This window comes from Eptesicus fuscus, chromosome 7 (assembly GCF_027574615.1).
Source record: "Eptesicus fuscus isolate TK198812 chromosome 7, DD_ASM_mEF_20220401, whole genome shotgun sequence".
NCBI lineage: Eukaryota > Metazoa > Chordata > Mammalia > Chiroptera > Vespertilionidae > Eptesicus > Eptesicus fuscus.
In genome coordinates this window covers 6,765,606-6,791,852 of record NC_072479.1, presented here as the reverse complement: position 1 = coordinate 6,791,852, position 26,247 = coordinate 6,765,606, and the positions used below count along the sequence as shown (strand labels likewise).

Below are 26,247 nucleotides of genomic sequence, written 5' to 3'. Positions count from 1 at the left end.
TTGTGTATGGTGTAAGTTGATGGTCTAGTTTCATTTTTTTCCATGTATCTGTCCAATTTTCCCAACACTATTAATTGAAATGACTGTCTTGACTCCATTGTATGTTCTTGCCTCCTTTGTCAGATATTAATTGAGCATAATGATTTGGGTTGATTTCTGGGTTCTCTGTTCTGTTCCATTGGTCTATATGTCTCTTCTTGTGCCAGTACCAGGCCATTTGGATAACAGTGGCTTTGTAATATAGCTTAATATCTGATACTGTGATCCCTCCAATTTTGTTCTCCTTTCTCAGGATTGCTGCAGCTCTTCAGGGTCATTTTCTATTCCATATGAATTTTTGGAGAATTCTTTCTAGGTCTGTGAAATATGCAGTTGGTATTTTAATGGGGGTTGAATTGAATCTATATAGATTGCTTTGGGTAATATGGACATTTTAATGATGTTGATTCTACCAATCCATGAACACGGTATATTCTTCCATTTGTTTATGTCTTCCTCTATCTCTTTTTTCAACACCCTGTAGTTTTCCAAGTATAGGTCTTTTCCATCCTTAGTTAAGTTTATTCCTAGGTATCTTAATTTTTTTGTTGAAATGGTAAATGGGATTTTATTTTTTAGTTTTTTTTTTTAGTTTCTCTTTCTGTGAGTTCATTATTGGTGTATAAAAAAGCCATAGATTTCTGGGTGTTAAATTTGTATCCTGCTACATTGCCAAATACATGTTTTTTTATGGCGTCTTTAGAGTTTTCTATGTACATATCATGTCATCTGCAAATAATGACAGTTTTACTTTTTTTCCAATTTGGATGCCTTTTATTTCTTCTTCTTGTCTGATCACTATGGCTAGCACTTCCAATACTATGTCAAACAGGAGTGGTGAAAGTAGGCATCCCTGTCTTGTTCCTGTTCTTAGGAGAAATGGTTTTAATTTTTGCCCATTGAGTATGATGTTGGCTGTAGGTTTGTCATATAAGACCTTTATTATGTTGAGGTATGATCCCTTTATTCCCACTTTGCTGAGAGTTTTTATCAAGAAAGGGTGTTGGATTTTATCAAATGCTTTTTCTGCATTAATTGATATGATTATGTGATTTTTGTCTCTCAATTTGTTTATGTGATGTTCAATGTTTTTTGATATGTGGATATTGTACCAGCCTCGCATCCCCAGAATAAATCCCACTCTGTCATGGTGTATGATCTTTCTAATGTAATACTGGATCCGATTTGCTAGAATTTTGTTTAGGATTTTAACATCTATGTTCATCAGGGATATTGGCCTAAATTCTCTTTCTTTGTAGTGTCCTTATCTGGTTTTGGGATTAGGGTAATGCTGGCTTCATAGAAAGAGCTTGAAAGTGTGACTTCCTCAAGAATTTTTTGGAGTAGTCTGAGAAGGATAGGTTTTAGTTCTTTTTATTTTTGATAAAACTCCCATGTGAAGCCATCCTGACCAGGGCTTTTGTTTACTGAAAGTTTTTTGATTACTGCTTCAATTTCCTCAGTAGTTATTGGTCTCCTCAGGTTTTCTATTCTTCCTGTTGAGTTCTGGAAGATTTTATTTTTCTAGGAAACTGTCCATTTTGTCTAGGTTGTCCAGTTTGTTGGAGTAGAGTTGTTCGTAGTATTTTTTTTTATAAGCTTTTGTATGTCTGTGGGGTTGGTTGTTACTTCAACTCTTTCATTTCTGATTTTGTTTATTTGGGTCCTCTCTCTTTGTTTCTTCATGAGCCTGGCTAGAGGTTCATCAATCTCATTTATTCTTTCCAAGAACCAGCTCTTGGTTTTATTGATCTTTTGTATTATTGTTGGTGTATTTTCTTTCTTTCTTTCATTTATTTATTCATTCATTTATTTATTTATTTATTTATTTAGGTCTCTATGTCATTTATTTCCACTCTGATCTTTATTATGTCCTCCTTTCTTCTTACTCTGTGCTTTTCTTGTTGCTCTCTTCCTAATTCTTTAAGTTGTAGGGTTAAATAATTTATTATCATTTTTTCTTATTTTATGAGATAGACCTGTAATGCTATGAACTTCCTTCTCAGGACTGCTTTCATTATGTCCCATAGATTTTGGATTGTTGTGTTTTCATTGTCATTTGTTTCCAGGATGCTTTTTATTTCTTCTTTGATCTCCTTAGTAACCCAATCATTGTTTAATAGCATGCTATTTATCCTCCAATTGTTTGATTTTTTTCATTGTTTTTATTGTAGTTCATTTCTAATTTGATGACATTGTGATCTGAGGAGATGCTTGATATGACTTCCATCTTCTTGAATTTGAAGAGACTTTGCCTATGTCCTAATATGTGGTCTATTTTTTAAAATGTCCTATGTGCACTTGAGAAGAATGTATATTCTATAGCTTTGGGGTGAAAAGTTCTAAAGCTGTCAATTAAAATATTTTTCTGTGTATAAGATGCCCCCCCCCTTTTCCAACCCCAAATTAAGAAATCAATCCTAATATATAAAACCCAGGGTCTGTAATGACCAAAGGCTCGTCCGAATGCCAGGCTGTGCGTGCAGCAGGCTCCGGTGGGTGGAGACTGGCCAGCGGGCTGAACTGCTGACCTCTTGGGGAGAGAGAGAGGCGGGGCTGATCAGCAGCTACCACGTCTGCTGGCAAGGCCCCAAGAGAGAGAGAAGCAGGGTCCTCAAGGCTGCAGATAAGACCCTGCTTCTCTCTCTCTCTCGGCCTTGCCAGCAGCCGTGCCTTTCTCTTCTTAAGATCAGCAGTTCAACCCACTCGCCAGCAGTCTGGGGTGGCTGTTGATCAGCTCCGCCTCTCTGATCAGGCATGGAGATAGGCCCGGAGATGCTGACTGGCATAGAAACTGACCAATCAGAACCAAATCTGGGTGAACTGCGAGGAGCCAATGGCTGCCTAGGAGGCGGAGCTTCTGATGCTGACTGACATAGAAACCGATCAATCAGAACCTAATCTGGGTGAACTGCGAAGGCAGAACCTAAGGTGGGGGCTGAGGAGGGGTTTTAAGAGCAACAGCTGTTTGGTATAAGGTGTAAGAAAGCAGTTCAATTTTTTAATGACTGATTTGGCAGTATAGTGCATCTGGCTGGCTATCAGTCCAGATATAGGGATTATGTATTTTTGTCTGCCAAGAGCATCTCCTCCTGATGAAAAAAGCTTTCTCTCCCCTCCCCATTTAAGCAGTCTTATCCTATATAATCTATCTATACTAATAAAAGGGTAATATGCTAATTAGACAGGGTCAACCAGCCATCTTCTGGACATCCAACTTCCTTCCGGACAAAGCCATGTGGTGGGGGCCGAGGCAGAGGCAGTTAGGGGTGAGATCAGGCTGGCAGGGGAGGGCAGTTGGGGGTGAGATCAGGCCAGCAGGGGAGGGCAGTTGGTAGCAAGTTCAGGCCAGCAGGGGAGGGCATTTAGGGACAATCAGGAAAGCAGAAGCAGTTAGGGGCAACCAGGCCGGCAGGCAGAGAGGATAGGGGTGATCAGGCAGGCAGGCAGAGTCAGTTAGGGGCTATCAGGCAGGCAGAGGCAGTTAGGGGTGATCAGGCCAGCAGGCAGAGAGGTTAGGGGTGATCAGGCAGGGAGCCAGAGGGGTTAGGGGCAATCAGGCAGGCAGATGCAGTTAGGGGCGATCAGGCAGGAGGCAGGTGAGCAGTTAGGAGCCAGTGGTCCCAGATTGCAAGAGGGATGTCCGACTGCCGGTTTAGGCCTGATCCCTGTGGTCAGCTATCCCCCAAGGGGTTCCCAATTGGAGAGGGTGCAAGCTGGGCTGAGGGAACTCCCCCCGCCCCATGCATGAATTTCATGCACCGGGCCACTAGTATTTTAAATATAAAACAGAACAGTTTTGTTTAGTAATTACTGCAGGTAATATTTACATACCAGTACTATGATATTATGCAGCATATCACTTTATTCAGCCTCTGTTGCATCACTGTTCTCTTCTTCATTAATATTAGTTCCACAAATATCAATTTATTCAACTTCTATTGTATCACTGCTGTCTTCTAAGTCACTGTCTATATATGTGAGATCATCCTCATACAGTAAACTGGTGGCATTTTCTGAGCTAACTTTGTTCATGTTCTCATGGCCAACCCTTCTCTTCTCATGAAATTGAAGCACCATTTTGTCTTTCCTGTAAAATCAACAATGTTCATTTAGCTGGCAGACATTCTTGCCTGACATTGAATAACCTTTGTTGTCACACATAAGCCACTTTGGTGCTCCTCCATAATCCAAGTCTTAAGCCTCTGCTCCAAGTTTGCCCATTTTGCTGGTTTTCCTCTTAAGGCCTTCTTCTTTTTTGGCATCTTAAGGAGTTGTTTTTCCTGTTTTCACCACTGTCTGATTATACACTCAGTGGGAGGTGGTCCAAATTGTCTCTCTCCATCTCTATTTCATGCTCTTTTGCGTAGCTGATTACATTCAGTTTGAATTTTGCAGAGTAAGACAGTCGCTTACCATTGAGTATGATGTGGGCTGTAGGTTGGCTGTATGAGATATTTATATTTTTATTTTTTGACATCCTTATGGGCTCTGAACGCTCCAGTCCCTGTTGCATCTGCGCACTCTCCACCTCCACCTCCAATTACAGCATCATCTGACATCAGTAACAATAAGGCTCGTGATTGGAGGAAACCTGATTGACAAGGTATGTGCAGTTTCGCACTTGTGCGACTCCCAACTCAGCTGTATAAGATGCCCCTCAATTTTCAGTCTAACAATTTTAGAAAAAAATAGCATCTTATACATGGAAAAATATGGTAGGTCCATGTGATCTAGTGAGTCATTTAGGATTGCTGTTTCTTTGCTGATTTTTTTGTTTAGAGGATTCATCCAATGGTGTCAATGGGGATTGTATTGCTATCAGTCTCCCCCTTGATATCTTCCAGAAGTTTTGTATGTATTTGTGTGCTCCTGTACTGGGTTCATATATGTTTACCAGAGTTATATCATTTGTTAAATTGCTCCCTTTAGTATTATGATGTGGTCCTCCTTATTTCTTGTTATGGCCTTCACTTTGAGGTCTATTTTGTCAGATATAAGTATTGCTACCACAGCTTTTTTTTCATTTCCATTCGCCTGAAAAAATTTTTCCCATCCCTTCACTATAGTCTGTGTGAGTCCTTTGTTCTGAGGTTGGTCTCTTGTAGACAGCATATATATGGGTCATGTTTTATTATCCATTCAGCTACCTTATGTCTTTTGATTGGAGAATTTAATCTATTTACATTTAAGGTTATTATTGATAGGTACTTGTTTGTCACCATTTTTATTCTTTATGCCTGTGTTCCTTCTTCCCTTTCTATTTCTTCTTTTTACATCAGTCCCTTTAGCATTTTTTACATTAGTAGCTTGGTGGTAAAAAACTCCCTTAGCCTTTTTTTTGTCTGCGAAGCTCCTGATTTCCCCTTCAATTTTGAATGATAGCCTTGCTGGATAGAGTATTCTTGAATTCAGTCCCTTGCTTCGCATCACTTTGTATATTCAATTCCATTCCCTTCTGGCCTAATGTGTTTCTGTTGAGAAATCAGTTGATAGTTTAATCGGAGATCCCTTGTAAGTACCTTTCTGACTCTCTCTGGCAGCCTTTAAGATTCTTACTTTGTGGTTGATTTTTGCCAATTTGATTACAATGTATCTTGGTGTCAGTCTTTTGGGGTTCATCTTGTTTGGGATTTTGTGTGCTTCTTGGACTGGTGTTACTTTTCTTCCCCAAATCAGGGAAATTTTCTGTCATTATTTCTTCAAACAGGGTTTCTATTCCTTGCTCAGTCTCCTCTCCTTCTGGAACCCCTATTATGCAGATGTTGTTTTGTTTCGTGTTGTCTCAAAGCTTCCTTAGGCTCTCCTCCTGCTTTTTAAGTGTTGGGTTTTTTTTTTCAGTTGCTCCTCTTTTTGTGTTTTTTTCTACCTTGTCTTTTAACTCACTGATGCAAACCTCAGCTTCTTCTAGTCTACTATTGAAACTTTCCATTGTGTTCATTATTGCAGCTATGTCAATCTTCATTTCCTCTTGATTCTTACACATGTTTTTGAATTTTCTTCCATCCTTTAAAGCATCCTTAAAACCATTGCTCTGAATTCTTTCTCTGAAAAAATTGCTTGCCTCCATTTCATTTTTTTTCTCTTCTGGTGATTCCTCCTTTTCTTTCATATGGGGGTTGTTTCTTTGTCTCTCCATTTTTGCTGTTCCTTTGTGATTGTTTCTATGTATTAGATCAAACTGTTATGCCACCCAGATTTTAAAAGTTTGTCTTATATAGTAGATGTTTTGTGGGCCCAGTGGTGCAGTCTCTCTGGTTTTCTGGGTTGGGTATTCTAGGGATGGTTCCTACTTGGGATATTTGGGTTCTCGTGGTGTAGTTGAGTCTTCAGTGTTATTGTCACATTCATGGATGGAGTCTCCTCTCAGGGTGTCTGGTTATGTGGCTTGCTCTCTACCATGTTGACCAAACAGCACAAAATACAAGTTGACAAGACACAACACAGAGGGAACAAAATACGAATGCACTCATGACACTGATAACCCTAATAAAAGTGACCACTGGAGAAAAGAGAATTAGGAGAGAAAAAAGAGAGCAAAAAAATGATATTGAGAAAAGAAATTTTAAAAAAAGGTAAGAGAGAAAAGAAAAACAAGATGAAAAAATATATGGGGAGAAAACACCACATAACTGATAAACCAAACAAATACAAACAACAAACACCCCAAAAATGGAGAGACAGAATCTATAGACTCCGAGCTTATACACAGAAAGTAAGATTAAGGAATTGAATGAATAGGGGAAGGACAACAGTTCAGTATAGAGAATGTAGAAAGAGAATAAGTGGAAAAGAAGAAAAGAAAAATAAATAAATGTTAAAAAATAAAAAAAAAAACAAAGTGTATACATTTTTTAAATTTATCTATTAATTTATTCATCCATTTTTGGAAAAGGAGAATAGAGGAGAGAGCAGGTAGATTTGAGTTTATTGAGTGAAACTAATTAAACAATTAGGAGAAGAGGAGAGCAAGAGAGGAGAGGAAAAACAAAAATAAAAAATTGACTAGCAAAGAAAGAGAAAGAAGGATGTGTGGACTTGGAGCAGGGGAGAGAAAATTAGATATATGAGTAAGCCAACAGAGACTATGATAATAATAACACATCAGTAAAGCAGATAAAGAAGATCAATTTTTAACAAGGGGTAAAAAGAAAGAGAAAAACTAAAGTGGGGACAGGAGAAGGGAAAACAGGATGAAAGAGGGAGAACTGAGGAAGAAAAGTGTGGGGAAAAATAACAATTAAAAAATTAAAAAGAGAATGAAGAAAGATAATGAAAAATAAAAAAATTAAAAATTATTATTTTTTAAATAAAAGATAAAAAAAAATTTAAAAAGTGAAATGTCATTCACTTCAGCTGAGTTTTAATTCCCCATGTGGTCTAGTTTAAGATCCCACTCTTCTGTCTGCCACGTCTCAGTTTCCTGTTAGGTAGTCAGCACAGTGTTAAAGTTCTAAGCAATCCACCACTCCTCTGTTTGGGTCTCTCTCCATAGCCTTGGCTGCAAGCAGGTGGGACCAATCTGCCCACTTAGCCTGTCTGCCTGCTGTCAATCTTAATCTCTCAAGCAACTGTTTCTGACAAATTAATCTAATTAAACCATAATTCCAATAATAATCCTGCTTTTCCTATAGAAATAAATAAGCTGATTCTAAAATGTACATGGAAAGTATAAGGAACTAGCATAACCAACATAATTTTGAAAAATAATAAAATTGGAGGACTGGCATGTCCTGATTTCAAAACTTACTATAAAGCTACAGTACTAGTATTAGAGGAAGGATGAATTTAAAGACCAATGAAACAGAATAAAGAATCCAGAAACATACCCACACTTATGTGGTCAATTGATTTTCAACAAGGGTTCCAAGTTATCTCAGTGGATAAAGGATAGTCTCTCTAATAAATGGTGCTGAACAACTGGATATCCACTTGAAAATAATAAACTTTGTCCCATAATTTTCACCATAAGAAAAAATTGACTTAAAATTAAACATAAACATAAATGTAAAATACATTATAAAATTTCCAGAAAAAAACGTAAGATCTTTGTGAACTTTGCGTGGGCAAAAATTTTCTCAGGACATAATAAAACATAAGTTACAAAAGAAATGTTGATAAAAATTGAACATCACCAAAATAAAAAATGTCTTCACTTTAAGAGACACTGTTAATAAAATGTAGAGTCAGACTGGGAGAAAACATTTGCAAAACATATCTGATAAAGCACTTCTATCCAAAATTTATAAAGAACTCTCACAACTCAACAACAAAAAAAATAACGCAGTTTTTTTAAATGGGAAAAATGAACAGCCTCTTCACCAAAAAAAAAAAGAGGTAGAAATGACAAATAAGTCCATGAAAAGATGTTCAACATCATTAGTCATTAGGGAAAAGCAAGTGAAACCACAGTGAAAGGTGCTGAGAAGGATACAGAACTACTGCAACTTCGCACTATTTTTATGAGAATGCAAAAAAGGTACAACCACTTTAGAAAACAGTTTGGCAATTTCTTATAAGGTTAAACATACACATACCAACATTTCCACCTCAGGAAATTAAATCCAAAGGTTTATATGGATATTTATATCAGCTGTATTCATAATCACTAAAAGTAGGAAAGCAGCTCCTGTTCAGCCACTGGTAAATGGCCAAACAAATTATGAAGCATCAATACAACAGAAAACTCTTCAATGAAAAGGAACAAACTACTGATATTGCAACATCTCAAAAGCATTATGCAAAGTGAAAGAAGCAAGACACAAAAGCCTATATATGTATATATATGGTGTGATTCCATTTATATCACATGGAAAAGGCAAAACTATAGGTAAAAATTAGACAAAGGGTTGTAGGTTCTGGGGTTGGCAGGCGTCCTCAAACTACGGCCCACGGGCCACATGCGGGTGTTGTTGCCGTTTTGTTTTTTTACTTCAAAATAAGGTATGTGCAGTGTGCATAGGAATTTGTTCATAGTTTTTTTTAAACTATAGTCCGGACCTCCAACGGTCTGAGGGACAGTGAACTGGCCCCCTGTTTAAAAAGTTTGAGGAGCCCTGAAGTAGAGGACTGGCTAGAAAGAGGAACAAGGGATTTTTTTGGAATGATGGATATATTTTATATCTTGGCTGTGATGGCAGTTACCTGATACATATATTTCTCAAAACTCAAAAAATGCATGACCCTAGGAAGCATTGCATGAAAGGACTACTAAAATACATGAGGGAATTAAAAGACTTTTTAAAAATTCATATTTATTTTTTAAAGTATTACAGATGTCCCCTTTTCTTCCCCATTCACTCCCTCCACCCCCTTCTGTCCCCTCCCCAGGCCTTCATCTCACTATTGTTTGTCCATGGGTTATGCATATATGCATATAAACTCTTTGGTTAATCTCTTCCTGCCCCTCCCCCCACCCCCCCCCCGCTTCCCTCTGAAATTCGTTAGTCTTGTTTCATGCTTCAATGTCTCTGGCTATATTTTGTTCATCAGTTTATTTCGTTCTTTAGATTCCACATATAAGTGAGATCATGTGATACTTGTCTTTCTCTGACTGGCTTATTTCAATTAGCATAATACTCTCCAGGTCCCTTTATGCTTAAATATTTTATTATTTTAATTTAATAAATCTTTATTGTTCAGATTATTACAATTGTTTCTCCTTTTTTTTCCCCATAGCTCCCCTCCACCTGGTTCCCACCCCCCCTGCCATTACCTCCCCCCTGCTGTCCTCATCCATAGGTGTATGATTTTTGTCCCGTACCCCCCACATAGACACCCCTTTCCCCCTGAGAATTATCAATCCAATCCCATTCTATGCCCTTGATTCTATTATATTCACCAGTTTATTCTGTTCCTCAGATTTTTAATTCACTTGACTTTTAGATTCACTTGTTGATAGATATGTATTCGATGTTCATAATTTTTATCTTTACTTTTTTCTTCTTTTTTCCTCTTTTTAAAGAATACCTTTCAGCATTTCATATAATACTGGTTTGGTGGTGATGAACTCCTTTAGCTTTTTCTTATCTGTGAAGCTCTTTATCTGCCCTTCAATTCTAAATGATAACTTTGCTGGGTAGAGTAATCTTGGTTGTAGGTTCCTGCTATTCATCACTTTGAATATTTCTTGCCACTCCCGTCTGGCCTGCATAGTTTCTGTTGAGAAATCAGCTGATAATCGTATGGGTGCTCCCTTGTAGGTAACTAACTGTTTTTCTCTTGCTGCTTGTAAGATTCTGTCTTTGTCTTTTGCCCTTGGCATTTAAATTATGATGTGTCTTGGTGTGGTCCTCTTTGGATTCCTTTTGTTTGGGGTTCTGTGCACTTCCTGGACTTGTGAGTCTATTTCTTTCACCAGGTGGGGGAAGTTTTCGGTCATTATTTCTTCAAATAGGTTTTCAGTGTCTTGCTGTCTCTCTTCTTCTGGCACCCCCATAATTCTGATGTTGGTATGCTTGAAGTTGTCCCAGAGGCTTCTTACACTATCTTCAACTTTCTGGATTCTCTTCTCTTCTTGCTTCTCCGGAGGAGTGTCCTTTGCCTCTTTGTATTCCAAATCTTTGACTTGATTCTTGTTCCTCTAGTCTGCTATTGGGTCTCTGTATAATATTTTTTATTTCAGTCAGTGTATGTTTAATTTCTAGTTGGTCCTTTTCCATATCCTCGAGGGTCTCGTTAAATTTATCGGCCTTTTCTAGGAAATTCTTGAAAAACCTTATAACCATGGTTTTGAACTCTATGTCCAGTCATTTGTTCTCCTCCATTTCTTTCGTTTGAGATCTGTTTCCTTGTCTCCTCATTTTCGCTGCTTCCCTGAGTTGGTAGGGTAGCTTTGTGTGTTAGGTGTCCTATATGGTTCAATGGGTCAGCCTCCCCAGTTACCTGAGGTGGACACTCTTGGTGCACCCCTTTGTGGACTTTGTGGACAGCCTTGTTGTAGTTAAGTCTTGCTTGTTGTTGGTATCACTGGGAGGAATTGACCTCCAGGCCAATTGGCTGTGAGGACCCGCTGTGTGTATAATGGAAGAATTGCTGTGCTGGAGACATGTTTATGGGGCAGGACTTGTTCCAGTAGGGCTTTGGTGCTCACTGAGTCTGCTTCTTGAATGTGTCCCTTATGAGAGTAGTTGAAATCTGGTGTCGTCTCACACAGACCACTAGGTACACTAGTTCTGGATCTCCAATGGGGTACAGGTCAGCTACTGTCTGAGGCCACCCAGCAGGAGCTACAGCAAGAACTACAATTTTCTCCTCTTTGCTTGGGATTTGGTGGTTTTGGAGCAGTCTGTCTGGAGCTGCAGTTTATTTGGTTAAGCTGCCACAGGGCAGGCCATTTATATGCAAAAGCTGCTGTGTGGAGCCTGGGTGGGTTTGTAGATTGTGCGGGGCGGGGTCTCAGGGCATCACTAGGCTAGGGCGTGGCAGACAGCAATGGCTGCTAGTTTGCCTTCTCTGCCTTTCCACGTTTCCAAGTCCCTGCATCCTGCGCTCCAGCACAGTAAACAATGATTGCTGGGCGCACCTCTGCAAAAAAGTCACCCTCACTTTCCGACCCAAAGGCCGACAGTCCAGCTTCTCCTCGTAGGCGTCTGGGTCCCCCGCGTGTCCCCAGAAACTGGATTTCAGAGTGATCGGGGGCTTGTCTCCCTGCGGGTTGAAAAAAAGCCGCGCACCCAGTCGCCCGCCACCAGCCCAATTCGCGTGCCTCTGTACCTCAGCTTTTCAGCATTTGTGCTCCTTTCTCTTTCCTTCTAGTTGTAAAACTTCCACTCAGCCAGCTTTCCCGTGGTTCTGGATGATAGACATTTTGTCTTTTAGTTGTAGTTTTGAAATTGTTGTGTTAGGCGGCAGTTTAGTTGTTTACCTTTGCCGCCATCTTGGTTTATGCTTAAATATTTTAAAGTTAATACTCTATCATTCTAGAAAATGGAGAGAGAGTATTATTGAAGGCCATAAAATCATAAGGTACACATTTGATTGAGTATAAATGAGCCAGAGAAACGTTCACCAAATCCTGGGTGGAATATCATTACACATTGAAGCTTGGATAAATAGTTAAAATGAAGAGAAGTCAGTATTACTTTAATGTTATGAAACGTAAGCCTACCACAGAATAGGTGATTTGGGCAAACCTGACTTGAATGTATAGCTTCCCACTTACTAATTAGGTAGCTTCAGTTTCCTCACCTGAAAAAAATGGGAGTAATCATGCCTTCTGTGCATGGCTGTTTTAAAGATGAGAGTTCTGGATACATTTTAGGGACTTGATAAATTGCATATAGATTATCATTCTTAGTACTAATAATTTTCTGCTGTAGGAAGTAGTCAGTTTTGGGAACTTATTACTTCACTAGAGGGCCGTTGCAGGAAGATTCCTGCAATAGGGCTTCCTGCGGCAGTCTCCGCCACCCCGCCTGCTTCCCTCCCTTCTCCGCTGCCCTGCTTGCTTGCTTCTCTGCAGCTTCAATCCCTTCTGCAGTGCTTGGCTTCCTTCTACACTGTCTTCAGTCTTCGCTCTGTGCCTGGATATGCAAATTAACCGCCATCTTGGTTGGGTTAATTCGCTCCTGATTGTCTGGTGGGCATGGCTTGTGGGCGTAGCGGAGGTACAGTTAATTTGCATGTTTCTTTTTTATTAGATAGGATGTGCTTTGCAAATATGAGAATAAATGTTTTATACATGGTTGTATAAGGAAGTACAGATGTTCTAGTACCTTCTGACCTTTTAAGATTATTGTACTGGGAATGTCTTACTGACTGATCTTCCAGAGCTGTTATTATGTCTTACCTGAGCCCAAGGAAGATAACACTCTGACCCAGAATGGCCTTCATTTTTTTTATTCTTTTTTATTGAATTTATTAGGGTGACACTGGTTGAAAAACATATACAGGTTTCAGGTGCACAGTTCTACAACACATCACCTGTACATTGTATTGTGTGTTCACCACTCCAAGTCAGGTCTCCTTCCATCACCATTTATCCTCCCTATACCTTTCCCCACCCTCTGCTCATCAAGCATTACCCTATCCATGAGTTCTACTCTTTTTGTTTTTCTTTTTTGCTCAATCCCTCCACACACACACACACCCAGCCACTCCCCGCAACAGCTGGCAGCCTGCTCTCTATCTGTGAGTATGTCTCTGTTTTGCTTGTTAGTTCATTTTGTGTGTTTTTTGTTGTTGTTCTTTTTAAAAAATAATTCTTTATTGTTGAAAGTATTATATATGTTCCCTTTTATTTCCCCACTGGCCCCCTCCAACCCACCCCCACCCTCCAGGCCAGGACCTCACCACCCCATTATCTGTGTGAATGGGTCATGCATATATGCATACAAGGTCCTTGGTTGATTACCTTCCACCCACCAACCTCCCCTACCTTCCCTCTGAGATTCCGCACTCTGTTTTATGCTTCCATGTCTCTGGATCCATTCTGTTCATCAGTTTATTTTGTTACTTAGATTCCACATATGAGTGAGATCATGTGATACTTGTCTTTCTCTGACTGACTTATTTCACTTAGCATGATATTCTCCAGGTCCCTCCATGCTGTCTCAAAGGGTAAGAGATTCTTCTTTTTTTTACTACTGCATAATATTCCGTTATAAATGTACCACAGCTTTTTTATCCACTCATCTACTGATGGGCACTTGGGCTGTTTCCAGATCTTAGCTATTGTAAATTATGATGCTATGAACACAGGGGTGCACACATTCTTTCTGATTGGTATTTCAGATTTCTTAGGATATATTCCTAGAAGTGGGATCAAATGGCAGTTCTATATTTAATTTTTTGAGGAAGCTCCATACTGTTTTTCATAATGGCTGTACCAGTCTGCATTCCCACCAGCAGTGTACTTGGGTTCCCTTTGCTCCACATCCTCGCCAGTACTTATCATGTATTGATTAGTTGGTGGAAGCCATTCTGACAGGTATGAGGTGATACCTCATTGTCGTTTTAATTTGCATCTCTCTAATGATCAGTGACTTTGAGCATTTTTCGTATGTCTCTTGGCCATCTGTATGTCCTCTTTGAGGAAGTGTCTATTTAGGTCCTTTGCCCCTTTTTCAATTGGATTGTTTCTCTTTCTTCTGTTAAGTTGTATGAGTTCCTTATATATTTTGGGTATTAACCCTTTATCAGCTGTATCTTTGCCAAATATGTTCTCCCATGCAATGGGCTCCCTTTTCATTTTGTTTATGGTTTCTTTTGCTGTGCAGGAGTTTTTCAATTTTGATGTAGTCTCATTTGTTTATTTTCTCCTTAGTTTTCTTTGCCCTAGGACCATGGTCGGCAAACTGTGGCTCGCGAGCCACATGCAGCTCTTTGACCCCTTGAGTGTGGCTCTTCCACAAAATACCACAACCTGGGCAAGTCTATTTTGAAGAAGTGGCGTTAGAAGAAGTTTAAGTTTAAAAAATTTGGCTCTCAAAAGAAATTTCAATCGTTGTACTGTTGATATTTGGCTCTGTTAACTAATGAGTTTGCCGACCACTGCTCTAGGAGATGTATCCATAAACATACTGCTAAGAGAGCTGTCTGAGATTTTGCTGCCTATGGTTTCTTCTAGGATTTTCATGGTTTCACAACTTACGTTTAAGTCTTTTATCCATTTTGAGTTTATTCTTGTGTATGGTGTAAGTTGGTGGTCTGGTTTCAATTTTTTGCATGTATCTGTACAATTTTCCCAATAACATTTATTGAAGAGACTATCTTGACTCCACTATACTAGTATGCTCTTGTCCCTTTGTCAAATATTAATTGAGCGTAATGGCTTGATATGATTTTTGGGGTCTCTGTTCTGTTCCATTGATCTATATGCCTGTTCTTGTGCCAGTACCAGGTTGTTTTGATTATGGTGGCTTTGTAATATAACTTTAAATCTGGTATTGTGATTCCTCAAACTTTTTTCTTCTTTCTCAAGATTGCTACGACTATCCACGGTCTTTTTAGATTCCATATAAATTTTTGGTGTATTTGTTCTAGATCTGTGAAATATGCTATTGGTATTTTAATAGAGATTGCATTGAATCTATAAATTGCCTTGGGTAGTATGGACATTTTAATGATGTTGATTCTACCAATCCATGTTAGTAAATTTTGTTCATTAGATTCCACATATGAGTGAAATCACATGGTACTTGTCTTTCTCTGACTAGCTTATTTCACTTAGCATAATGCTCTCCAGTGCCATCCATGCTGTTGCAATGGGTAAAATTTCTTTCTTTTTTGCAACTGAGTAGTATTCCATGTATAAATGTACCACAGCTTTTTTGTCCCCTCATCTACCAGACACTTGGGCTGCTTCTAAATCTTGGCTATTGTAAATAAAGCTGCAATAAAAATAGGGGTGCATATATTCTTTCAAATTAATGTTTCAGGTTTCTTCGGATAAATTCCTAGAAATGGAATTGGTGGTGTTTCTTCTTATAAGCTCATGTGTTTTTATCAGTAACAGGTTCTGTGGCATTGAGTTTTTAAAATTTATTTTCTTACTTGCCAGCCTTTTGAATCAAAAGTCAACCACCTGCAATTCCAAGCTGGTGATTTTTGTTTTGTCATTCTCATGTGGAAATTCTCTTTTACTTGGTCTTTGTGAATTCACACATGTTGCATCTCTCCTTCAAGGAGACATAGAACTTTCAGTTTGCCTTAGTTTACCTTAGTTGCAGCTGGTCTGGAGGATGACTGCTCACTCTGTGAGGTGTACCCAGGGTCCCCCAAACAGAATGAGTATGACCATCTCAAATGTGCCCTCCAAGACTTGAAAAATTTCCTGCTGGTTTTCTTGTGATGTTATAACAAATAGTAGCAGAAACTATATTTTATTTTCATAGGTTTGGCGTAAACTCTTGTACCTTTTAAATTACTTTCCCACACTAATCTAGATCGCAGGCCATACTTAACTGCCCTACAAAACTGATGGCTTAATTGCACCACAATAATTGGGTATTTCTTTGTATCACAAGTCCACTGTCTCTTACAGAGAATGAACATCGGTTTAAGGGCCTTCTTGGTCATAGCTGATAGCTTACAGCAGAAAGACGGTGAACCACCCATGCCCGTTACAGGCGCTGTCCTCCCATCAGGAAACACGTTGAGAGTGAAGAAAACATATTTGAGTAAAACACTCACTGAAGAGGAGGCCAAGATGATAGGTGGGTTTCAAAGATGTGTTAGATATGGGACTCATTAAGTCTTAAAAATGATCCAAAATATTTACCCTTAGTGATACACTTTGAAAAAAACATTTCCTCACCTGAGGATATGTTGTTGTTGTTTTTTTTATAGAGAGAGGAAGGGAGAGACAGAGGTATATAGAGAAATATCCATGTGGGAGAGAAACATCCATTGGTTTCCTCCTGTAAGTGCCCTGACCGGGAATTGAACCCATAACCTAGGTATGTTCCCTGACCAGGCATGGAACCCACAACCTTTTGGTGCATGGGAGGATGCTCCAACCAATTGAGCCATCTCTCCAGGGCAAAAAGATCTTTATAAAAGTAGCTGTGCTTCCCTTTAAACTTTTTGGAACTTTCTGGTAAACATTTTGCCATTTTAATGTTAGACTCTTATCTGTGTCTTTTCAAACTTCTAATGTTGATTATCTACAATTTATAGTAGATTTCTAAGACATCTGTGTCCTTTGGTAGATAATCTTGTTTATAAAGCAACCACATATACATTTATTTATTCATCCATTTATTTGTTTATTTTTATAGTTTATTTTCTTCTTTTTTTCAGTAAAATTAGTTTAATCTGTGTTTTACCACACATACTGGGTTATATTATGGATTTAGCCTATATGAGAGTTTCATTGTAATTTAGCAATCTTAATCCTAAGAGATGATTTTTCTGTATTTACTTCTTTCTGAGTACCTGAATTTAGAAACCTACTACAAAGTTTGTTAAGATAGTAACTAGAATTCAAAGGTCTAATAAAAATACATGAGGATATCTTTTGCTTTAAATATAGGGTATTCCAAAAAAAATGTATACACGTATTTTGAATAATTATAAAGGCAGTGTTTATTAGAATACATTTCATTTTCAAAATTGTGCTATCAGCTTTTAAAGTGTGTTTACATTTTTTGGGACACCTTGTATTTATCTTTTCTGCAATGCTTAAAGGAGTTCAAAAAAGATTTAATGCATGAGAAATAACCATTAATAATTATTTTATTAAAGTATACATTGTAAATGCAATGCAATTTACTTTTCATTTGTATTATACACATAAACATATAAAATGCATATTTGAAATACATATGCTATACATATGTGTCTTTCCCTGTAGGACTCTGACACTGTATTTAATGAAACCAGTAAAGTAATATAGCTAAAGTACATTTTCCTTTATTTTAAAATGTATGATGTGAAGTCATTTTGTTTATTTTATTTTTTTAAATCCACACATATATTTCAGAGTATATCCTCACCCCAAGTGAGAATTATTCTTCATTCATCAATGATGGTGAATTTTCTTGTACTAATTTAGAAATATAAAAATTCTAAAGTAGAACTTTCTATTTCCTTGTTTATTTTAACTATTCTGAAAAATATTTCCCATTGAAGTATTAGAATTCCTACTTATTCCTAATTTAAACAAGTATTTGGTGAACACCCACTAAGTGCAGGGCACTGTGCTAACTAACAATCCTGCAGATAAGAGATTGAATTAGACTTTGTTCAAAGAAGCCATCACCCATAAAAAGTCTTCAGTAAAAAATGACGTAGAGGCTGAATACACTAAGATTTCATTCTTTGATAAATTTAGTCAAAGATGTAAATATAATGCATTTTTTCAGGCATGTCATTATATTATTCTCAAGTACGAAAAGCTGTGGACAGCATTTTAAGGCACCTTGATAAAGAAGTAGGAAGGTGTATGATGCTGACTAACGTCCAGATGTTAAACAAAGAACCTGAGGACATGATCACGTGAGTACAGTGAGGACTAAGTCTCAACAAAGGGTTGAATAACCGGAAGACACCAACAGAGGTTCTTCTCATTTATTCTGTGTAACTGACCCTTGAACAACATGGGAGATAGAGGCACCGACCCCTGCACAGTTGAAAATCTATGGGTAACTTTTTCTCCCCCAAACTTAATTATTTATAGCATACTCTTGATCAGATATCTCACTGATAACATAAACAATTGATTAACTCATATTTGTATGCTGTATGTATTATACACTGTATTCTACCAATAAAGTGAGCTAGGGAAAAGAAAATGTTATTAAGAAAATCATAAGGAAGATAAAATACATTTATAGTACTGTTCATATTTATTGAAAAAAATCTGTGTGTAAGTAGACCCATACAGTTGAAACCCATGTTGTTCAAGAGTCAACTGTATTTTGTTCTTTCCTTCTTAGAATCAGTTTGTAAGAAGTGTTAAGGTTGTAAAAACATACTTCCGTAATATTTGACTAACTCTGAAAATAAGTTCAAGCCTGATATTGATCTATTTTGTTTGTATGTGAAGTATCATTAGGCCAGTAAGTTAGAAAATGGGCCCAAGACTCAAATTCATTGGTTCATATTTTTCTGACATGGCATTTTGCTCCCAAGCTTGATCACAGTGCTATAGTTCATTTTTTCAGAAGTGATGTTTTGTTCCCAAGCTTGATCACCAGTTTACAGACATTCCATCTTAATAAATGTCAGATTCACTCGTTTCTGGTGATAGTCCTGAACTGAGAGAGTTAAACCTGCTGAATAGTCTCTATGCAACCATGTCACAGAAATACTGGATTTTAAGAAAGCATTCATAACTTTGAATGTAGAAATGAAATGTTCTTAGCCAAAATCTAAGATCTAGATTTGTAATCAGAGTTCTATAGAAGAAACTCATACAACTTACATTTGCTACATTTGATTAATTATGGCAGAAAATAAGATTGGGTTTTAACTTTTTTTTTAAGTCCTCACCCAAGGATATTTTTCCATTTATTTTTTTAGATAGAATGGAGGGGAGGGAGGAGAGGGAGAGAGAAGGGGAGAAAGAGAGAGACAGAGAGAGAGAGAGAGATTATGAGAGAGAGACAAACATTAATGTGAGAGTGACACATCCATTGGTTGCCTCCTACATGTGCCCAATCCGGCCTGGGGATCAAACCTGCAACTCTTCAGTCTGAACGCTGATGCTCTAACCACTGAGAAAAACTGTCCAGGGCATTAACTTGACATTTTAATAAAGTTTCTATTTTGTTGTTGGACTTTGAATTAAATTATATTTGGCACCTGTGGCATAAATTTCCAAAAATATATAGTTAGGAAAATTTTCTTTGTCACTCAGCATATTCAGTTCCAAATACCACAGTTAGTTAAAAGGTTGCTACCTATATAGGGAAGTTTATATTGTGGGTGTGTATTTTACAAGGGTGCCATGTTGAAAACAAAGTATGACAAAATAAAACATGAAGAGTAAAAATTACAGAATTATTTTACTAGTAAATAATACTTAGCATCATATAAAGTTAAAATGAAAGCCTCCTCCTCAGAGCTCCACTTGAAATGTCACCATTCCTTGGCTTGGTGTGATTCTTCCAAGACCTTTCCCTGTGTCAGCACAACTATATATATATATACATTTTTAACAAAAATATGGGCTATACAATGCATGCTATTGTATAATGAGATGAAGATCATATAAAGACTTTTCAACCAAAGTGACAGCAGAGTTGAAACTGACCAAGGATAATAACATTAAATATATTGTCTGTAGCTCTAGCTCTTACCTCACAATTACCAGATTGTCCATAAACCTTTAACATCATTATTACATACTTTTTAAATATATTAAAGCAATATTAAATTTATAATATAGAAGATATACGAAGTGCTTTTCAAACTTCTGGCTTAGAGTTCTTTCCTCTTTTAAAACAATAAAGAAATGAAAGGCCTTTACAGGAAGACTTTATTAATAATCAAGAGATCACAAAATAGAGTCAGGACCAAAACAATATATTCAAAACCATAAACAGGTACAGATTTAAATGTACATGTAAAATTTTCATTTGTATTTTAGCCAATACCTTAAACTTTTTCCAAGATGATGCTGTACTTTTTCCTATTGAACCATCTAGAGACCCCCAAATAGGACGAGGAGTATTTTTCATGCTAGGTTCTAAGGCAGATTCCTGAGTGAAGAGTAACTCATTGCCACATTTAGGAGAAGAGTGTTGAGGTCCACACCACACTAATGGGAATGATTATTGGAGTTAATATCCAAGGTTGGTCCACCACTTTCCCAGACCCTGCTTAAGGTTTGAACTTAAACACTAAGCATTCTGTGTCATGCCATTTCCATTTCCCATCCCTTTTATGGTTCATGCTAGCAGATAATAATAATAATAATAATAATAATAATAATAATAATAATAATATATGTTAGTGAAAATTATGTTCCGGGGATCTCACATGCTTCCTGTGAAAGCTCAGTGAGCACGGACTGCAGTGGTAAAAGGAAATCCTACACCAGTTAGAATCTCTGATCTAGGCTTGGAAGCCTGCAAGAACTAGCCTTGAACTTCAGGCGAGGCAAGGCCGTCCGTTTTCTGACAGATATGGAAAATAACCCCAGCTGTTTAAAACTCCTAGTGAGCAAGTTAGGAGGCCTGTTTCAATGACTCGCAGAGTTGAATATGAACAGTTGGGAGAGATCCCTGGGCTCTACCTCTGTACAGGGACTGAGGAAATTACTTGAAGGTCCTCTTTTTTAGCCAGTTGAAAACCATGACACAATAGCTTCCTCTCCACAGTTATGCACACCATGCAGGACCATGAAAAAAGAGAGAAAATAGTCTCATGGCTTTCCACAGAAGCAAAGTACTTTAGAAATCCACATAGAAGTATTTTATTTTTCACATAAACAGCTTTGTATTCATTCTTAACAAACTTACAAAAGCATGCTAGAAAGTAATGTTATCATCTTTAGAATGTAGAGAATTCTCCTTGTTGCATTTCTATTCAGACCACAGTTACTATTCCAAGAAGTAATTACTACTATGCTACTTTGCATTTTCATTATTGTATTTTGTGTCCAATAATTATATTAATTTGGTGACAATTGTATGTTTATTCTCAGAAGACTAAATCATCAGAATTTAAATATGCTGTCACTTGGGTTATTTGAAAAATTTGATGGGTAGTTAAGCTCTTCTATAAAGGTTATTGATAAAATATGTGGTTAAGAAGGTAGTTATTTAAACAACTAAAAATTTAAGCAATTTATTATAGAATTTATGTTTTTCTCTCAGATTTTACAACAGTAGGAAGGCATTAATTACTTGTTGACATTTATTCTCAAGAAAGTAAAAAGAAAGAAGGAATCTCCGTAGACGTCAGGCCCATTGGAATAATTTTTAAAATCAGAAATATGCACTGCAGTATTTTACTTGACATTATGTAAGACATTGTTGAAGCACTTCATTTTAAAAACTGGGGTGGGAGCTCTAGAGGAGAAGCACAACTCATCATGAAGAGAAGCTTCCAGATGTCATGCTTGTTAGAGATAGTATTCCTTGTATAAAGTCCCACTTTTAAATTCTGAATGTAGGAATGACTACTGTGTATTTCTTACATGCTGATGCATTTAGGAATTTCAATAAATTCAGTGTTTTTAATGCAGTCCCCATTGAATGGCAAGCTGCATGGTGGAATGCTATTGGTATCAGTATTTTTCTTTTCAGATATATAACTCTGACTAACATTTAAATCTTTATTAGTTTCCTCAGAGCTGGCAAAGCTATAAAGAGCATAAACATTTGAGAATAATATGGAGCAAATAGCAGACAGTGATTCAGAAAGCATGGGTCTTTGTTCACATAGTTGACCGATTTTTTAAATTTATCATAACCATTGACTATGTTTAAACTTTGTTTTCACATTCTAGGGGTGAGAGAAAGCCCAAAATAGACCTTTTCAGGACATGTGTTGCTGCTATTCCCCGGCTGCTTCCTGATGGGATGTCAAAACTTGAACTCATTGACTTGCTGGCTAGGTAGGTGGAAATGGTTGTGGACATTCTTTGATTAAATTGATTTTAATCCTTCATCATGATTTACCCAAAAAGAGAATGATTGTTAAAAACTGACAAAGATTTACCAAATGAGGCATTATTCTAGGTACTGTGTGTAGGCAAGGAGGAATAAAGAAAATTTTTGTGGAGTTCAAGAGGTTCAAGAAGTTTAAAATCCGAAGTAGAAACCAATACATAAGGTAACTAACAATCCAAGGCCTGGAACTGTGCAATTAACAGCACAAAATGTCACCAAGTTCAGTGCCTGGAGGATTACTATGGCCTGGGAAAGTTGGCACATAATTCCCAGGAGAAGGTAGAGCTGGAGCTGCCCTTCGAAGGAAAGATGGAATTCAGAAAGGCAAAGGAGTTGATGTGAGCCATCACAGCTGTGGATCTGGGATGTGAGTAGATGAGTCTGACTGGGAAAAAGTTCATTCTAGGTCCGATTTCAACCTGAAGCCCACAGAAAACTCCCCCGGGTAGTGGCAGGGGCAAGAAGGTGGGTAACCGGGATCCTCAGCTAATTTTAGTACTTTAGAAAGCTGTCCCAAATCATATATTTATCATCCTCCCCATCCCACACAAGAACCACAGTCCAACTAGAACCTTAAGTTAATTTGCTTTGAGTGAGATTGTATCCTTTTTGTTAAGTAAGCTTAACTTTCTCATGTTGATCTCAGGTTCTCATTGACAATTATGCCTATCAGTTCAGAAATCAAAAGTGACTAATGACCTAAATGCCATTTAGAAGGCAACATCATAAGAACCACAGGGTGCATGGAGGAAAGGGAAGGGGAGAACAAAAGTTATCCTTGATTTGAAAAAAAAAGAAAAGAAAACAAAAAGGAGTTTAGAAACTCAATGATAAAAAGAAATAGAAATAAGACATAAGAGGTCGATTTTCAGCTCATCTTTACTATTAGCTGACACATTCAGACTGATGTAGTTTTAAACAGAAGAATAACATGATAACAAATTTCATTTTAGGCAGGTTAATCTGATAACAGTGGAATAAAGAGTAACAAATATTAGTGCATACTGAATAAAAGTTGCATTATGTATGAATAATCTTGTTCACCCACATTCTCTAGCCTTGGAGAGCACCCTTCCATCAATACCCAAACAAAATACCCAAGCTCTCATCCCACATGACGGCAGGTCACCCAGTGGCCTCCCCTGGCTTCAGGGTATCTCCATGGAGTACCGTGTCTTCTGGCCATTGTGGCCATTGTGCTCCTACTCTGGACAGCCAGCTTGATTTCCTCTGTTGACCACTTCCTGCTATCAATCAATGACTTCTGTAGCTTACTGTTCTTCCCCATTGCTCTTCATTCCAAGTGTGACACAACCACTCCTTTCCTACATCCAGTCACCACTAGCACAAGGATGATGCTGGTTTGTGGGGTTTACTGAAGATTCATTCCTTTAAAAATCACCATTTCAGGCCTTGGTACCTCTTACCAAAGCCTACTACCACTCTAGCTGGCTTTGTCACCAGACAAAGTAACTTGTACTTTTCTATAATCAGTGACCTCCAGGCCTTGGTTCCTTCTTCTCTCTTCCACTCCATGTTTAGGACATACTTTAAGAAGAATATAAAGCCAAAAAAATTACAGCCCATCCAACATACAGTTGACCCTTGAACACCATGAGTTTGAACTGCATGGGTCCACTTCTACATGAATTTTTTTCAATAAATACATACAGTACTGTAAATGTATTTTATATTCCTTATGATTCTCTTTTTTTCTAGCATTTACCCATGTGTTCTTTTATAAAAAAAAAATTTGTCTTTATTGTTGAAAGTATTATAGATGTCCCCTTTTTCCCTCCATAGACCTCCTCTGCCCTGCTCCCCCCGCCCAACCAGGTCTTCACTGCACAATTGTCTGTCCATGGGTTATGCATCTTATTATTTTCTTAATATTTTATTTTTACTGGTTTATTTCATTGTAAGAATACAGTAAATAATACATATAACATAAAAAGAAAAATTACAGCCTAGGCTTTTGCTGAGGCCTAGCAACTGGAATGTGCCTTGAGCATAATCCTAGGAAGCAGGGCAGGGTGGGGAAGAGAGGGAAAAACCCTGAATAAAAAAAGGGGCTTTATGTCGCAGGTGAGAAGATCTGAGGAGGAAAAAAAAAAAGAGTTAATAAACGTGGTGATTGGGCCCAGCGGTGTTGCTCAGTGGTTGAGCATCGACCTATGAACCAGGAGGTCACAGTTTGATTCCCAGTCAGGGCACATGCCTGGGTTGCTGACTCAGTCCCCAGTAGGGGGCGTGCAGGAGGCAGCCAATCAATGATTCTCTCTCATCATTGATGTTTTTCTCTCTCTCTCCCTTCTCTGAAATCAATAAAAATATATTTTTTAAATTCAAAATCTCAGGCCTCACTCTAGCCAGGCTAAATTGGAATTTGCATTTTAAAAACAAAACAAAAAACATGGTGATTGGGAGGTGGAGAGAACTGAAGAAGAAGGAGACTAAAATACTCTGGAGGATCATCCATACTAATAGTGAGTCTCCTATAGTGATGGTAGACTTTGAGTGAAGAGAACGGTGCCCAAATTACCCAGAAATATAAAGGGCAGACGGTTTGCCAAGGACAAAAGTGGAAAAGGTGGTGTGATGCAAAGGAAGAGCTGCTGAATGAAAAGGCTGGATGGTACAATTTCACTGGAGAAAAACTTGGATTTCTTCATAATTAGCAAAATAAGACCAATATTTGTGCCAGCTTCCTGTCCCTCCCAGCTCAGTTCCCTGGATAAGAAGTTTCACGGTGTGCCCCACACAACTGCCCCTAGGTCCCCTTCCCAGCATTTTCGGTAATGGCTAACCTCAGACTTCTATGAGTATGTTTGGCATGACAGTGGTGTATGGGGTGAAACAGGAAAACCCCTTTCTCCATGCTACAAAATTCCTGATATTGTATGTATTGTTCAGCCCACTTGTAATGGCTGAGTGGGAGGAATCTGTCCACTTAAACTCCATGGAAGCTACTCAGGCCTTCCTGACATCGTGATGGGATTCCTAGGGAGCACATCCTTCCTGCTGTCAGCAGAGTCTGCCCTTCTCAGCCACGTGGGTCCCCTAAGAATTCTTTACATGGTGGAGGGCTACTTCTCTCCATGGCAGTCACCATCTTTCTCACTCTCCACCAGCCCCAGATGTCTCCTGCTCTGTACCTTGACCATAAAAAGAACATTTTCCTTCAACAGTCTCCAGGCTGCTGTCCTCTGTCACTTCCTGCAGCATTTTATAACACTGAGAGTTTGCTCCTCTTTGAGAATTTGTCATACGGTTGTGGTAATGCATATGAATTGCTTAGCATAGTGCCTACAACACAGTTAAGCACTCAGTAAATATTAGTTATTTTTAGGTATCCTTACATTTGAAGAACATATTATGCCATGATGTACAATGCACGTTTTGTATACATGTTAGGAAAGCTGGCCACCTATCAATTCCTATTTTCAGACAAGGAGATTAAGTAGCAGAAGAGTCAAGTCCTTTGCTCAGATTTACAGAATTTTCCTAAAGCCAAATGGAATTGACAAATGCCAATGGTTTTATGTAAGCTGACAGGTAAACACATTTTATGCAGTGTTTCCTTAGAATCTGTGGAAATTTATATACACGTGTCAGTGATCTATGGTTTCTGAACAATATTTATCTGCTTTCCAGTATATGACTGTCTAGGAAGGCGGCTCATTGGTTTGAGTAGCTAAGTGAGAATTCTGGTCTCAGTTGCATGTATCACCTCAATAAAGCAGTCCAAAGTGCTGTAAATGGTAGGAGTTTATTCTTTAATGAAAAGAAATTTCCAAAACTTCTGGTAAATGATCCCAAGGTTAACAGTCTACCTGTCAGCAGGTCCCTTCTCTTAGAATCCCTTGTCTCCTGGGCTTCACTCTAATGCCACTTCCTCTGCTGCCCTTGGTGACATCATGGGGTGCTGGTCCCTCACCTCTTCCTAATGACCTTTTGTTTATCCTGCAACCATTCAGAGGAGGCCATTTCTCCTAATGGCTCTTTTCTTCTGGACATGACTTGTGAATTTGAAATTACTTTAATTCATGCACCTCTGTACCACAAAATTATTCCAAGTTGCTATGCTGATTGTATTAAAACACGAGGCTCACCTTTATGAAAATGTTTTCCATGAGAAGTCCTT

At 38.1% G+C, this 26,247-nt stretch overlaps 1 protein-coding gene across 2 annotated transcripts in view; it reads left to right on the top strand.

Annotated features, from left to right (window-relative positions):
* The window catches only part of FRY (FRY microtubule binding protein), a 407,062-nt gene that overhangs the window by 144,752 nt on the left and 236,063 nt on the right, over window positions 1-26,247 (top strand). For both annotated transcript variants that reach the window (XM_054718725.1, XM_054718726.1), the window contains exons 15-17: window positions 16,025-16,196; window positions 17,847-17,979; window positions 21,941-22,048. In XM_054718725.1, the coding sequence (XP_054574700.1) occupies window positions 16,025-16,196; window positions 17,847-17,979; window positions 21,941-22,048 (413 nt within the window). The remainder of the gene's footprint in view (window positions 1-16,024; window positions 16,197-17,846; window positions 17,980-21,940; window positions 22,049-26,247) is intronic.